Raw genomic sequence first — 16,211 nt, forward strand, 5'->3', positions numbered from 1 at the left:
GTTTATAACTCTCGTTTTCCATCTTGTGTATGAGGAGAAATGAGAACAAAACAATAGCTAAAACAATCCATGTGCTTTTATATCAGCTGGTTGTATAATCTAACCTCATGCTAGCAGAGCGACGGGAAATGGGCCGCTGTCTAGTTATTGTGCATGGGAAAAAACCCTTCTCAGCAGAGATTAAGTTGATTGAGACTGCAAAATCTGGGACACATAAGAGAGAGTGAGGTCATGGGATGGGAGTCAGTGGATTAAGTGAGAGGTTGAAAGGTCTTCTCACCATTAGAAGAATTGTCACTTGACCATCTCAAGTGGAGTCGGGTCACTATGATACGAAGCGAGGTACAAAAACATCCCATAATATAATATGTGTGTGATATGCTGATTGGCCTAGTCACTGATAGGGGAAAGAAACATATTCATTAAAGACAGTACCATCTGAGAGATGCCATCATCAGTGAAAAGCAAAAATAAAATGTTTCACAGTTCAGAGAATACACAAAATAGATAAATATCAAAACATTATTTAAAACAGAAAAAGTATGTTTAAGAAACTTCAGCAAAGTAGTTGATTTGCATTTGGCTGAGCAGCCACCAGTGTGTGGGTATGAGGGAGCTACAGAGGTGGTCCCAGGGGTTGTAAGTAGAGCCACATGACCCACTGACAGAACCTACTCTCTCCTCAGGCGAGAATAATGCATTTGTGTGTGTGTGTGTGTGTGTGTGAGTGTGAGTGTGAGTGTGAGTGTGAGTGTGTGTGTGTGTGTGTGTGTGTGGACGTCTTTAACTATACTTGTGGGGACCAGAAGTCCCCATAAGAATAGTAAACAAACAGACATTTTACCAACTGGGGACATTTTTTTAGTAACCACAAAGTCAAATGCGATTTCTAGTGGGTTTAGGGTTAAGGTTAGAATTAGTGTTAGGGTTAGAATTAGGTTTAGGAGCTAGGGTTAGTTTAAGGGTAGGAGCCAGGGTTAGGGTTAAGGTTAGGTTTTGGGGTTAAGGTTAGGGTAAGGGTTAGAGTTAGGGAAAATAGGATTTTAGACAAAGCGAAAATTAGAATATTTGTTTGTAGGGTAAGGGTTAGAGTTAGGGAAAATAGGATTTTAGACAAAGCGAAAATTAGAATATTTGTTTGTACATGGGTACAGTGGGGAAAAAAAGTATTTAGTCAGCCACCAATTGTGCAAGTTCTCCCACTTAAAAAGATGAGAGAGGCCTGTAATGTTCATCATAGGTACACGTCAACTATGACAGACAAAATGAGAAAAGAAAATCCAGAAAATCACATTGTAGGATTTTTAATGAATTTATTTGCAAATTATGGTGGAAAATAAGTATTTGGTCAATAACAAAAGTTTCTCAATACTTTGTTATATACCCTTTGTTGGCAATGACACAGGTCAAACGTTTTCTGTAAGTCTTCACAAGGTTTTCACACACTGTTGCTGGTATTTTGGCCCATTCCTCCATGCAGATCTCCTCTAGTACTGTGATGTTTTGGGGCTGTCGCTGGGCAACACGGACTTTCAACTCCCTCCAAAGATTTTCTATGGGGTTGAGATCTGGAGACTGGCTAGGCCACTCCAGGACCTTGAAATGCTTCTTACGAAGCCACTCCTTCGTTGCCCGGGCGGTGTGTTTGGGATCATTGTCATGCTGAAAGACCCAGCCACGTTTCATCTTCAATGCCCTTGCTGATGGAAGAAGGTTTTCACTCAAAATCTCATGATACATGGCCCCATTCATTCTTTCCTTTACACGGATCAGTCGTCCTGGTCCCTTTGCAGAAAAACAGCCCCAAAGCATGATGTTTCCACCCCCATGCTTCACAGTAGGTATGGTGTTCTTTGGATGCAACTAAGCATTCTTTGTCCTCCAAACACGACGAGTTGAGTTTTAACCAAAAAGTTATATTTTAGTTTCATCTGACCATATGACATTCTCCCAATCCTCTTCTGGATCATCCAAATGCACTCTAGCAATCTTCAGACGGGCCTGGACATGTACTGGCTTAAGCAGGGGGACACGTCTGGCACTGCAGGATTTGAGTCCCTGGCGGCGTAGTGTGTTACTGATGGTAGGCTTTGTTACTTTGGTCCCAGCTCTCTGCAGGTCATTCACTAGGTCCCCCCGTGTGGTTCTGGGATTTTTGCACACCGTTCTTGTGATCATTTTGACCCCACGGGGTGAGATCTTGCGTGGAGCCCCAGATCGAGGGAGATTATCAGTGGTCTTGTATGTCTTCCATTTCCTAATAATTGCTCCCACAGTTGATTTCTTCAAACCAAACTGCTTACCTATTGCAGATTCAGTCTTCCCAGCCTGGTGCAGGTCTACAATTTTGTTTCTGGTGTCCTTTGACAGCTCTTTGGTCTTGGCCATAGTGGAGTTTGGAGTGTGACTGTTTGAGGTTGTGGACAGGTGTCTTTTATACTGATAACAAGTTCAAACAGGTGCCATTAATACAGGTAACGAGTGGAGGACAGAGGAGCCTCTTAAAGAAGAAGTTACAGGTCTGCGAGAGCCAGAAATCTTGCTTGTTTGTAGGTGACCAAATACTTATTTTCCACCATAATTTGCAAATAAATTCATTAAAAATCCTACAATGTGATTTTCTGGATTTATTTTTCTCAATTTGTCTGTCATAGTTGACGTGTACCTATGATGAAAATTACAGGCCTCTCTCATCTTTTTAAGTGGGAGAACTTGCACAATTGGTGGCTGACTAAATACTTTTTTTCCCCACTGTATGTGTACAAAGGTCCATTCATTCCTGTGCTTGCAAAACAAAAAGTGCAGCAAATTAATTTTTTCTTCATCATGACTCAATGTATGCCATGATCATAAGCACTTTCCATCTTCCAAAAACATTCAATTGTGAGTGACAAAGGGACGTTAAAGTTGAGAGCAATGCTAACAAGGAAAAAACACCTGTGCTGGTTAATTGAAATACCGGTAAATAATATCCTAAACAATGCTGGATAGCTATAAAGGTATGTTCCCATATTAACAGATATAAATATATGTTTCATAATGAGAGTGAGTCCCATCGTGTGATGTGTGTTTACTAATGCAGAGAAACAGAGCCTTGTGCGGTTACACACTAACTGTATTACGCCAGTCACATGAGGGAGGGGTGAGAAGAGAAGAGAGTGAGGTAATGAAAGCAGTAAAAGTATACGAGCAGGAGCAGGAGCAGATAGACGATAATGGCCCACTTGAATAAGAATGGCTACCTTCCTACACATCATCTCTTTGCCTGCTGCTCTTCAGCAGACGGGGAGGGGGTGGTGTGTAGGGTGCTGGCGTCCCGCTGTCCGTTCGGCTGCACAGACTGGACTGTCTCTACCAGGCTGCCACTGGGGAGCACCACATACCTGGCTGCCATATCCTTGGGCTGCAGCTCCCTCAGGCCCTCCTTACTGTGCCAGATCCCATAGCCAAAATACACGAGCAGACCTGGAGAGGTGCAACACATACTGTTAGGTCTCAAACATACAGTGGGGAAAAAGTATTTAGTCAGCCACCAATTGTGCAAGTTCTCCCACTTAAAAAGATGAGAGAGGCCTGTAATTTTCATCATAGGTACACGTCAACTATGACAGACAAAATGAGAAAAGAAAATCCAGAAAATCACATTGTAGGATTTTTTATGAATTTATTTGCAAATTATGGTGGAAAATAAGTATTTGGTCAATAACAAAAGTTTCTCAATACTTTGTTATATACCCTTTGTTGGCAATGACACAGGTCAAACGTTTTCTGTAAGTCTTCACAAGGTTTTCACACACTGTTGCTGGTATTTTGGCCCATTCCTCCATGCAGGTCTCCTCTAGAGCAGTGATGTTTTGGGGCTGTCGCTGGGCAACACGGACTTTCAACTCCCTCCAAAGATTTTCTATGGGGTTGAGATCTGGAGACTGGCTAGGCCACTCCAGGACCTTGAAATGCTTCTTACGAAGCCACTCCTTCGTTGCCCGGGCGGTGTGTTTGGGATCATTGTCATGCTGAAAGACCCAGCCACGTTTCATCTTCAATGCCCTTGCTGATGGAAGGAGGTTTTCACTCAAAATCTCATGATACATGGCCCCATTCATTCTTTCCTTTACACGGATCAGTCGTCCTGGTCCCTTTGCAGAAAAACAGCCCCAAAGCATGATGTTTCCACCCCCATGCTTCACAGTAGGTATGGTGTTCTTTGGATGCAACTAAGCATTCTTTGTCCTCCAAACACGACGAGTTGAGTTTTAACCAAAAAGTTATATTTTGGTTTCATCTGACCATATGACATTCTCCCAATCCTCTTCTGGATCATCCAAATGCACTCTAGCAATCTTCAGACGGGCCTGGACATGTACTGGCTTAAGCAGGGGGACACGTCTGGCACTGCAGGATTTGAGTCCCTGGCGGCGTAGTGTGTTACTGATGGTAGGCTTTGTTACTTTGGTCCCAGCTCTCTGCAGGTCATTCACTAGGTCCCCCCGTGTGGTTCTGGGATTTTTGCACACCGTTCTTGTGATCATTTTGACCCCACGGGGTGAGATCTTGCGTGGAGCCCCAGATCGAGGGAGATTATCAGTGGTCTTGTATGTCTTCCATTTCCTAATAATTGCTCCCACAGTTGATTTCTTCAAACCAAGCTGCTTACCTATTGCAGATGCAGTCTTCCCAGCCTGGTGCAGGTCTACAATTTTGTTTCTGGTGTCCTTTGACAGCTCTTTGGTCTTGGCCATAGTGGAGTTTGGAGTGTGACTGTTTGAGGTTGTGGACAGGTGTCTTTTATACTGATAACAAGTTCAAACAGGTGCCATTAATACAGGTAACGAGTGGAGGACAGAGGAGCCTCTTAAAGAAGAAGTTACAGGTCTGTGAGAGCCAGAAATCTTGCTTGTTTGTAGGTGACCAAATACTTATTTTCCACCATAATTTGCAAATAAATTCATTAAAAATCCTACAATGTGATTTTCTGGATTTCTTTTTCTCAATTTGTCTGTCATAGTTGACGTGTACCTATGATGAAAATTAAAGGCCTCTCTCATCTTTTTAAGTGGGAGAACTTGCACAATTGGTGGCTGACTAAATACTTTTTTTCCCCCACTGTATGCTTACATAATCAGAATCACACAGACATGTTGTTATTGTTATCATACTGTATGTGCAACACTGTTGAGAACATACAGCTATAGCAGGAATATGGTGGTGGTCAACAGTCACCACAGCCTATAGATACATCTTGGCCCATCCCAGCTGTGTGTTATAGTCACATAACTTTCACCAGGGAAATGATTACTTAGACATGGCTTAGCCCAAGCCCCTGTCATGTCCAATATTCCCTGTGAAGCCAGTTAACTCTCTGTAGGCAGACAGGTGTGTTTAAATGGTTTACATGGTCCAGAAGATCTCTGAGCCCATATAGCCACTCATATTTCCTTGATGATCCTCTTTGATGACAGCAACCTCTACAGCCAATTAATACCTTCTCACTGCAGCAGGTGCTGGCTAGAAAACAAACTGTCCTGCCATAGGTTTACTTGGTGGGTTTACCCTCAAGAAACCTGCAGATGTATTTTTCTTTACCCCCTTTTTGATACAGCCAGGGATCGAACCCAGGTCTGTAGTGACCGCTGTGCCACTCGGGAGGCCCTGAATCTGCAAATGTTTTAATACAAACATGTACTATGTACAAAACCCTGTAGGTATAAAACCCTGTTTCGTATCCTGCTATTTATCATCAATCAATATTTGTCGATCATTTAGGTTAAAAGGCACAGTATTTCAACCACTGAATGCAACCATTTCAGTTCTGCCTGACATGATGTTTGGCTTACAAGGCCCGTCTGTGCTACATAGCACATGGTCTTTACACAACACATATTTGTGCCATTAGCGGACGTAATCTTACCTGCAGTCACCCATACAGTAAAGCGGATCCAGGTCATAGGGCTGAGCTTCAGCATTAGGAACACATTCATGAGGATGCTTGCAGCGGGAATGAATGGGACCAAGGGTACCTAGAAAAATTACAATAGCAAACAACCATTCTGACATACATTAAAATGTGTCAAATAATCATAGCCTTCCTCAATTCGATAAGTGTTTGTCATTGACAAAAAGGAAGCTGGAGAGCCAAAAAGACCACTAGTCTTGACTAAAAGATTAATAGAGCTTGGTTCACTTAATATAATTCAGCAGAATTAATAGGTCTTCGTGACAAAATGTCATAATGGGTTGGTGCCAGGGGGAACGTGGGTCCTGCTTGAGCTCACAGAAATGTCTGCCTCTCAGATATGAGTCACAGAAACAGCTTTTCTTTTATATGAGGAGAGTGAGTGTCTGCTGGGACTCAGTCTAAGAGCTGGCTGATAATGTGGCTCCCTGAGTCCCTGTCTTCTGGGCTCTAGTCAGTCTGGGCTCTAATCAGACTGAGCAGAGTTTATCTCACCTGAGGTGTATCAACAGCTACAATTAGTCTGTGAGAGACCTAAAACTCATAAAGAGTAGTATCAGTTTATCATAGCTACATAAGGACTTAGTGAAATATAAAAGGCAGACAACATTATACAGCTAATAACTCTAAGGAGAGGGTTTAGTTCTGCTTCCCTAACTTTATGAGTGGGCTTACACTCAGGGAAAGTCAACAAAGTTGTGAACTGCTTTGCATGTAAACTTTGGGCATATGAGCAGACATAAAATGCAAAAGTGAGAATCTGTTTGGCTCACCTGGAAGGTTTTGGTGTTGATATGAGGTTCATGGGCATATATGACGACCAGGCTGAGGAGGAAGGTTGAGCCAAACACCACTATTAGCAGGGCGAAGCTCCACGTAGGCAGCTGGAGCTGGTTACTCCCAAACACAAACACGGCACAGAGGGACACAGAGCTCACCATCACCGCCAGCACAGAGAAGGCCACCACCTCCCCCGGCTCAAAGTCCCCCAGCACCCTGCCCAGGTAGGGCTCCCAGCGGGCCTTCAACACCCCTGGGGCACTCCGTTCCCTGGTCTTCTGCATCTCCACCAGCTGCAACTTGTCTGAGAAGGATTCGTACTCCTTCAGCTCCCCGCTGTCCTGAGATATGATCTGAGACTCTGAGGCTTCAGGCGAGGGCTCAGGGTTAGAGTTGGGGTTGGGGGAGGTAGTGGAGTTAGCCTTGGAACTGGTCTTCTCCTTCTCAGGCTGGAAGCGCAGCACGATGACACTGGCTGCCACAAAGGTGTAGGCCAGGAGGGTGCCGATGGACAGGAACTGGACCAGGGCCTCCAGGTCAAAGATGAGGGCCATGATGGCCATGAGGAGGCCAAATACCAAGATGGCATTCATAGGGACCTTGGTGACAGGGTTGACCTTGGCGAAGAAGGAGAAGAAGAGGCCATCTTCCGCCATAGCGTAAACAATCCGAGGGAGGGAGAAGAGGTTGCTGAGGAGCACTGTGTTCATGGCTGGAAGAGGGGATGGACAGAGAGTCACATTATTATCAGTGCAAGACCGCTACTGTATGAAGTCAAAATAAATAAAAGTCATACACATTTGCCCTTCAATCACTTATATCATCAACTAACCAAAATAAAATTAATGACATGATACATTGGTGTAGCCTCGTAATTACCAGACTGATTACCGCTGTGCTATCATGATTCCGTGGTAGCAAACCATTAATGTAAGCTTGCGATATCAGGCGGCTTGCGAGGCTAACATTGGTGTGGCAACAGTCTTTCAAGAGACACTTACCACAGATGGACCCTATTGCCACAATGTAGCCAGCCCAGCTGTAGCCTCGGCGGAAGAAGGCATCAGACAGGGCTGAGTTGGGGTCAAGCGAGTGCCAAGGCACCATGAGAGTGAGGACAATGGAGACCAGGATATAGGCTGTGGCTGCCATGCCCAGGGAAATGGCTGTGGCCATGGGAATGGCTCGCTGGGGGTTCTTTGCCTCCTCGCTGGAAGCTGCAATCACATCGAAGCCAACAAATGCGTAAAAGCAGGTGGCTGTGCCCGCCATCACCCCATTGACACCGAACGGTGCAAAACCTCCTTCCTTCTGGCTCCAGTTGACTGGGTCGGCCAGCATGAAGCCAAACACCAAGATGAAGAGTATGACAAGCAGGCTAACGGCGGAGAAGATGTGGTTGAGCCAAGAGGAGACTCGCACTCCGAAGGTTATGAAGATGGTGGCAACAACTAGAATCCCGGCGGCCAGCAGGTCAGGGTAGTGGGCGATATAGGGAACATTCCACTTCATTATGTGGTTCTCTGTGTAGTTCTGGATGGTGTGGTTAAACATGGAGTCCAAGTAACCACTCCACGCCCGCGCCACAGCAGCCCCACCAATCATGTACTCCAACACTACGTTCCAGCCAATGAGAAAGGCCCAGATCTCTCCACAAGAAACATAGGTGAACATGTAGGCCGAGCCCGTTCTGGGAACGCGAGCTCCGAACTCTGCATAGCAGAGGGCGGCCATCAGGGAGGCGATGCCTGCTATGAGGAAGGAGAGGACCACGGCAGGTCCGGCGGTGTCCTTGGCCACAGTGCCAGTCAGGACGTAGAGGCCAGAGCCCACCATGCCCCCAACACCCAGCAGGGCCAGGTCCACCATGGTCAGGCAGCGCTTCATTGACGTCACCATTAAGTCATCATCCAGGGTCTTCAGTCGGTTCAGCCTCTGGCAGAAACGCACTGCCGGGACACAGCCACGCCCGCAGGTCGCCATGGTTACAGGATCACCCTCAGCAACTGGACAGGGTCTTATCAGTCAAGATGCTCAAACTGGATCCATTCTTCTCCTGATCGACTAACCTGAGAGACAAAAACACACATGCATGCCATCATGCAGGGACAAAGCAGCCATCATTGACTCTGGGACTTCAGAGCAGGTAGACAAAAGCAACTCAACCTTTCTCTGAGTGACTCATCCATCGATCACCTATCCACACTGCTGCCTGATGTCTGCCCTTATCAAAGGTGGAAACTAAAATGGAAAACTACATTTTCAGAATTGCAGATTTTTCGTATTTGCCTTATGTGGGGTAGCTTAATAAATGTATGTTGGGCCTATCTGAGTAATGTAAAACCTATAAATAAAGCTATAAAGTATGCAATTTAACAAATGTGATCTCTCTGTCTATGACTGATTAATAACTGCCCATACTAAAGAGTTCTGTGTTTGATCTGCTCTGGATGTTTGACACGTCTTATAGTCACTGGAAGTCCAATAGGCCTAACGATGGTAGGCCTGTTGGCTATTATATTCAGCTTCCTGTAATGACACTGAAAGCGTCCTATATCAGTAAATACAATAAAAGTAGCCTAACCATATTCATACACAACTGTTTGTCTAGGTTTAACGCTGTTGTACCAAAATCAATCATCAATGGACGCTTTATGTGATAGAATACATTTAGAAATATCCGTATCCGACTTTTTTGATGCACCGTTTCCGACGACTGCGGGCGGCGGAGTTCTGCCTCAATGCTAGAAATACATTACGTAACGCTTTTATTCCCTAGAAATAAACACCGACCCATACATCCGTCCTCTATAATAACCGGGTGATTCGTGTGTAATAATTGTAAGGTCAAGGCGAGAATGAATGGCTTTATGTGCGTCGTTTTTACAAAAGCCACATTAATAATGTAAAAGAAAATGGAAACTCATGCAAATCTTATTAATGACAAACGATAAGGTATTTCAATAAAACGATTGCTGACTATTCTATGAAATGTTACGTTTTATATTGTTTTATTATGGCACAAACAAGGTGGTTGAATAGGTTGCCTATAGCAAAAGCCAGGTGAGAAACACAACCATTACTGCTTTTCTGCATATAGAGTGTAATATAAAACGCTCTAATATGGTAACAAATTAATTTATTGGTTTACCTTGAAAGATGAATATCGCTTATCAGTAGCCTAACTCACGCCTGGTTGATATCCCTTGAAGCGCAACGACAGGGAGGGAGGTGGAGAACCAGGATAGTGAGCTGAGCTCTCGATTCTTAAAGGCACAGTACGGGTTTATTCTTCATCTGATGACGATGGGATCAGCCATCAGACAAGGGTCGCATTCCCTTCTCAGACATTGCATGCATCAACCAATGGTTTCGTGCCTTGTCATCGACTGTATCACCTACTGACAGATTGTTAGAACATAATGATGTGGTTAGCCGAAAGTTAACATACCTATCCACAAGTTATAAGATCTGGAATAACATTTTTACATTTTAGTCATTTAGCAGACGCTCTTATCCAGAGCGACTTACAGGAGCAATTAGGGTTAAGTGCCTTGCTTAAGGGCACATCGACAGATTTTTCACCTAGTCGGCTCGGGGATTAGAACCAGCGACCTTTCGGTTACTGGCACAACGCTCTTACCCACTAAGCTATCTGCCGCCCCAATAAGTCAGTAATGCCTGGGAAGAGGAATGCACCTACAAGGCCTGTGGACAGCCAGTGTTTAAAGGAATAGATCACCTAAATTACACATTGGTTTCCTTACCTTGCAAGCAGTGTATGGACAAGGTATGATAACAATCCATGCTTTGGTTTAGTTTCCCTGGCACTGTTTTCACATGCTAACGTTTTAGCACAATGGTATAAATCCCATTTAAATCATGGGACAGATATTAGCATAATCCGAAAGTATCTAAAATTGATTGTGAAGCTCTACAAAGTCACTTATAGATGTTTTGAACATGATGCTGAAAAATGCTAATATCGGTCAAATGACTTTAATTGGATTTGTGCCACAAATGCTAAAACATTAGCATTTGTGCCACAAATGCTAAAACATTAGCATGTGGATACAGTACCAGGGAAACTCAACCAAAGCATGGATTGTTGTCATACAATGCCTTCAGAAAGTATTCACACCCTTTTACTTTTTCCACATATTTTCCACATGTTGTGTTACAAAGTGGGATTAAAATTGATTTAATTGTCATTTTTTGTCAACGATCTACACAAAATGCTCTGTAATGTCAAAGTGGAAGAAAAAGTATTAATTGAAATGAAACACTAATATATTTTGATTAGATAAGTATTCAACTCCCTGAGTCAATACATGTTAGAATCACCTTTGGCAGCGTTTACTTTCTGGGTCTTACTGAGTCTTTCTGGGTTGTACAATACTTGCCCTTATTCTTTTTTAAATAATTCAAGCTCTGTGAAGTTGGTTATAATTATTGCTAGGCAGCCATAGATTTTCAAGCCGATTTAAGTCAAAACTGTAACTAGGCCACTCAGGAAATTCAATGTGATCTTGGGAAGTAACTCCACTGTATATTTGGCCTTGCATATTAGGACTTTGCCTGTGCTTGAATCTATTTATTTTCTTCATCCCAAAAAACTCCCTTGCTGATGACAAGCATACCCATAACATGATGCATATTTTTATTCTGTACAAGCTTCCTTCTTTTCACTCTGTCATTTAGGTTAGTATTGTGGAGTAACTTCAATGTTGTTGATCCATCCTCAGTTTTCTACTTTCACAGCCATTTAACTCCATAACTGGTTTAAAAGCACAATTGGCTTTATGGCGCAATCCTGAGCGGTTTCCTTTCTCTCCGTCAACTGAATTTGGAAGGACGCCTGTATCTTTGTAGTGACTGGGTGTATTGACAAACCATCCAAAGTGTAATTAATAACTTCACCATGCTCAAAGGGATATTCAATGTCTGCTTTTTTATTTTTACCCATCTACCAATAGGTGCCCTTCTTTGCGAGACATTGGAAAACCTCCCTGGTCTTTGTTGTTGAATTGACATTTCAGCTTTTCATTATTTATTAATTTGTAAAAATGACTAAAAACATTTCACTTTGACATTATGGGGTATTGTGTGTGGATGACATTACAAGATGACATGGCATCATACTCTGGGTTGTTCTGAACAGTATGAGCTTTTGTTTGTCTATTGTGAAGAAAATTGGCCGTGGAACACGCACCTAAATGCACTCACGAATCCATTCTATGCGCACCAAAATTACTATCTGCTTCTTTGAATTGCCTTGTGAAAGCCTAACACTGTAAAATCGGATTTTATCATTTTGCTAATCATGTTGGCAATAGAACAAGCTTTCAAATTGATGTCCACCTGACCCAGATTGCGATTTTTAATGGACCGTTTTTGGATTGTGTAAACAACAACAGTTATTATGTGATGGCTGGGATGCAGGGCTGTGTTCCAAACAAAACAAATACTAGTGTGCTTGCTCTAGTAGTTCCTCAATGGAACACCTAAGAGAGATCAAAAAAGCACCTTATAGTTTAAGATTATTCTTTGAGTCATAAAGGTGCATTGAAATGACTTAGGAACTGTGAACACTTTGGAGAGATCTGTTGCAACTTGGAGACACCAGTTAGACCTCTCACTCAAACCCTTGTCATTTTCGTGTCTTATGTTGCACCAACCCCACATTTTACCATGAATATTCTTGTTATTGAATGTATCCTGCGTATTTTAAGATTTCGTTATGAACAAATACAGTGAAAAGTACAGAAATTGTAAAATGCACATAAAATCAAGAGTGTAATGTTTGAATTCAGTCTTGTGTCAGGTGAACTATTGTGTCCTCACCTTTAGTCTAATCATTTTCCCATAATCTCCAAACTCTTCAATTGTAATTGCTACCATGGTTTTGGATATGCTTTTCATATTTATTCTGTAAGAAACATTTCAATTTAGCTCTATCCATATTGCCAATTCCCACAAGTGTATAGGCTTAAAGTAAAGTTTGAAGCTGTCAGAAGTATTCATCTACCATAGTAACAAATAACTGGATGCTATAGTATCAGAATGCAAATTATATTCAAGTCCTCCAAGTTTGTATAGTACTAGTCAGTTTAATATATTTTAACCAATGTAGGTTGACCCTATTGTCACTGACTAGACTAATAATGAAACATGAGTCTCAATAATCAAAGTAAATTGACTATTTCATGAACACATTTTACAGTGGCCAAAATCATGGTAAACATGTAATGCTGATTAACATGAATGAAAAATAATAATTTAATATCATCATGAACATGACAACTTGGATGAATAATATTAATTATTTCCATATTTCATCTGTGTGAGTGAGTGGCAACACAAATAGAAACGTATCTACAGCTTTCAGTGATTTTTCAAATTCCTGCACTCTCATCACAGCCCCATTGCCATCCAGAACCAGTGATTTCTACATAGAATCACAAAGCAATACAACTTCTTGGTTTCCATGTGCATTTAAGGAACACATACAGCTCCTGAGGACATGAACCTGAACATTTTGGAAGTGAACGTGAATCCTGAGCCCTGCTCAAGTGCTCACTAACAAAAGGACAGGATGCTCTTTGAAGTGTCAATCCACTCTTGGATATGCTCTTTAGTGTCCAGTGCTTTAACACAATCAGACCCTGGCGGTCTGTCTGTCTCTCAGGACAGAACTCCTGACTGTGATTCTTTCTGTTGAAGTTTAAGGATCAGTTCCAGCAGGTTCATCTGCATCGTCAGCTCCTGAAATGACAAGAAGGGAACATGAAACCTCCCGAGTCATTACAGACCTACTACTACACTGGACATGCAACTTTTGCTGTCAACGAAGCCTGCTACACTGGCCACATGAGCAGTGCAGTCCTGCAAAAACAAGAATTTGATAAGCAGCTCTCGCCCAAAATCACTTTAAATGGATACTGCGAGATTCTGGCAATTAAGTCAGATTAACTTGTGGGTACCATTTTTATGTCTCTGTGTGCAGTATGAAGGAAGTTAGAGGTAGTTTCGCAAGCCAATGCTAATTAGCGTTGGCGCAATTACTGGAAGTCTACAGGTACAGTAGGAAGTAGAAAAACAGCTTAATTGCCGGAATCTCACAGTATCCCTTTAAAGTGGCTGGGGCTCTGCTTGCACTGCCTCCAGGATATGCTTCCAGTAAAGCAGCTAAAACCACACAATAATGGGGTGCTTTGGCTACGCCTGCAGCGTAGCAGGTCTGTTACAATGGTGGAACGAGAGAGCCTCTACCACCATCTACTGGAAATGTTTCTGCACTGCAATCTGTGTTTCACCCCCTGACCCCAATGGCAGTGTACTTAGCTTTCAACACTTCAAACTGCAGAACAAATAATTTCTCTAGAATTCAAGGCAATACATTTATCTAAATAATCAGGATTACGTCAACATTAGAATGGTGACACAAACTAAAATCTACCATATTATTTGATAGAATAGACATCTGGTTATGAGTAGGGGCTTATGTAGAGGCACACAATGACATTTAACCATTATGTTTCATGTATCTGCCATATGCACTAGAATGTACATTTAAAGTTTTGATTCACCTGGGGATTGGTGGTTATGTAGAACCCTGGGACTCCAGCCATCTCCAAGGTGTTCTGCTGGTCTATCACCTTTTGGTCCATCTCCACCACAATCTTCTCATCCATCATCCTTTGCTCCTCTCTCACTCGACTCTCCAGAGCCTGATAGAGACAATCATAATGTCCTCAGACATGATCAATAGAAATTAACGATGTGGCTGTGATATAGATGGAGGGATGTTTGGATAACATGTGTAAAACTAATTTAACTGCACATCAAACAAAATAGTGTGCAGTCAGAGAAAAACTGAATTTTAATAATGGCATGATGCTTTGTCAATTCCATACCTCTGTTTCTCCTTGTTGATTGGTTTTCATAACTGCAAGGTTGTGGGACTTGCAAACCTGTAGGGCTTCTTTATGCTTACGAACCAAATCCTGCTTGAGTGCTGGGCATGAGGAAGAGAATATTGAGACATTGTAATGGTGAATGACCTCAGATCCCTGGCACACCAACATACACTCAAATGTTTTTTTTTTAATAAGACAGAGAACATTTGAAACCTAAAGAGAGACACACCTCGATGTTCACAGTGCAGCTTTTGTCTCTGGTTGTACAGATTCCTCTCAGTCAGGTGCTGGATGTCCAGGAGTCCCTGTACTATATCATACACTGTTCCGTCTATGAGTGCCTGAGCCAGGTCACTCAGTGTGGTGTAGGACAGGCGCTGCTGAAAGGAGCTGGACATGTGGGAGAAATAGTTAAACAGATTTGTGCCTGGAGGTCAAGTCTAGTTTCTGTAACACCTGGGGTGTATTCACTAGGAACCAAACAGACCATAACAAGGACTACCTGAACTACCTGAAATTCTGACATGCCTCTGACATCCAACAACTGTAGATAACTAGGGACCATGAGTGCATATAAGATAACGTTATGTTGAGAATCTCAATTGCATTTACTTGATTCCTCACCTTTTAGATGGACGCGAGGAATAAAGTAAATGCAATTGAGATTCTCCCATGGTGCTTGGTTGGGCTGGTTACCTGGGCAAATCTTTGACAAGGGTTTGTAGTTCTGAAAGTAAGTAGTAATGTCTTTCTTGCTGTTTTGTAGAATCGGTCTGCTCTTCGTAGACCGCAGGATAACCCTCCATTTTCTAAAGTGAAGTCAAAGAATCATATCAATCACCAAAATCCATAATATTACACCAGAAGGATGATGTTGTTAGCTAGCCCCGAGCTAGCTTTCGAAAACCCAAGGGAGCCCAAAGGAATTGGAGTCATGAATAAGGGTTAGCAATCCATCATGCTAGCTAGCTAGCTTCACTCTGAGCTATAGCATTGGTTATTATCAAACCATTTACCGTAAAAGCTTAGATGAACCACATACTTACCAAGTAACCTAGCTACAGTTATTTTTCTTTAGAAGTTCATCAAAAGGTAGTATACACAAAGTACTGTGCATTTCTACTGTAGCTGAAGCTATCAAGCGGCTGATGCTCTGTGGAAGGACCCTAACAAAGGGTTTGTTGTCTATAAGATGCCTGTTTGTAATTCATAGTTTTGCTAGGATTTTTATTTAATGGAATTTTTGTTATTATTCTTGGTATTTATTATATTAGCAAAGATAAGTTCAATTTCAATATTTCAATATTATTTTACACAAACAAAAGCGAGTGTGGGGGCGCGAGAACTTGCACGAGGTAATTCGTCCGCTAGATGGCGTGCGCCGCACACTGTCTGTCAATCGAGTGAGGTGAAGCCGCAACAGGTGAGCAGCTGAGCATCGCTGATGACTTGAGGATGATTGGGTTTCCAGCTGTAGTTGACCATGTAATGTGTGCCATTTCGGCAAGTCGTGCAGGTTAATGAGACGTCAATGAAGCCTAAAGATGTATCGTTTTTTT

The 16,211-nt window shown here is 42.5% G+C and overlaps 2 protein-coding genes across 2 annotated transcripts; both read right to left on the reverse strand.

The window, feature by feature from the left end:
- Positions 1-3,253: 3,253 nt before the first annotated feature.
- LOC311144645 (cationic amino acid transporter 4-like) lies at positions 3,254-8,716 on the reverse strand (the record flags this gene model as incomplete). The annotated part of the gene is made up of 4 exons (XM_084180694.1): positions 3,254-3,465; positions 5,909-6,017; positions 6,727-7,445; positions 7,735-8,716. The coding sequence occupies 4 exons, from the start codon at positions 8,714-8,716 to the stop codon at positions 3,254-3,256; spliced, it is 2,022 nt and encodes a 673-aa protein (XP_084036820.1).
- Positions 8,717-12,639: 3,923 nt separating this feature from the next.
- Positions 12,640-15,825, reverse strand: LOC311144232 (protein DGCR6-like). The gene is made up of 6 exons (XM_084180236.1): positions 15,699-15,825; positions 15,349-15,461; positions 14,882-15,042; positions 14,650-14,750; positions 14,323-14,463; positions 12,640-13,498 (listed from the first exon to the last, which is right to left on the reverse strand). Exons 2-6 carry the CDS (start codon positions 15,456-15,458, stop codon positions 13,418-13,420), a joined length of 594 nt encoding a protein of 197 aa, XP_084036362.1. The 5' UTR covers positions 15,459-15,461; positions 15,699-15,825; the 3' UTR covers positions 12,640-13,417.
- Between the last annotated feature and the right edge of the window lie 386 nt (positions 15,826-16,211).

This window comes from Coregonus lavaretus (assembly GCF_964263955.1).
Source record: "Coregonus lavaretus genome assembly, chromosome: 17".
In the NCBI taxonomy this organism is placed as follows: Eukaryota; Metazoa; Chordata; class Actinopteri; order Salmoniformes; family Salmonidae; genus Coregonus; species Coregonus lavaretus.

Coding starts and splice junctions, on each gene's coding strand:
- LOC311144232 (XM_084180236.1), bottom strand. CDS start 15,458: ATGGAGGGTTATCCTGCGGTCTACGAAGAGCAGACCGATTCTACAAAA. Junction 15,043..15,348: donor CTTGTCAAAGATTTGCCCAG/GTAACCAGCCCA, acceptor CCACATGTCCAG/CTCCTTTCAGCAGCGCCTGT. Junction 14,751..14,881: donor GCTGCACTGTGAACATCGAG/GTGTGTCTCTCT, acceptor CCTCATGCCCAG/CACTCAAGCAGGATTTGGTT.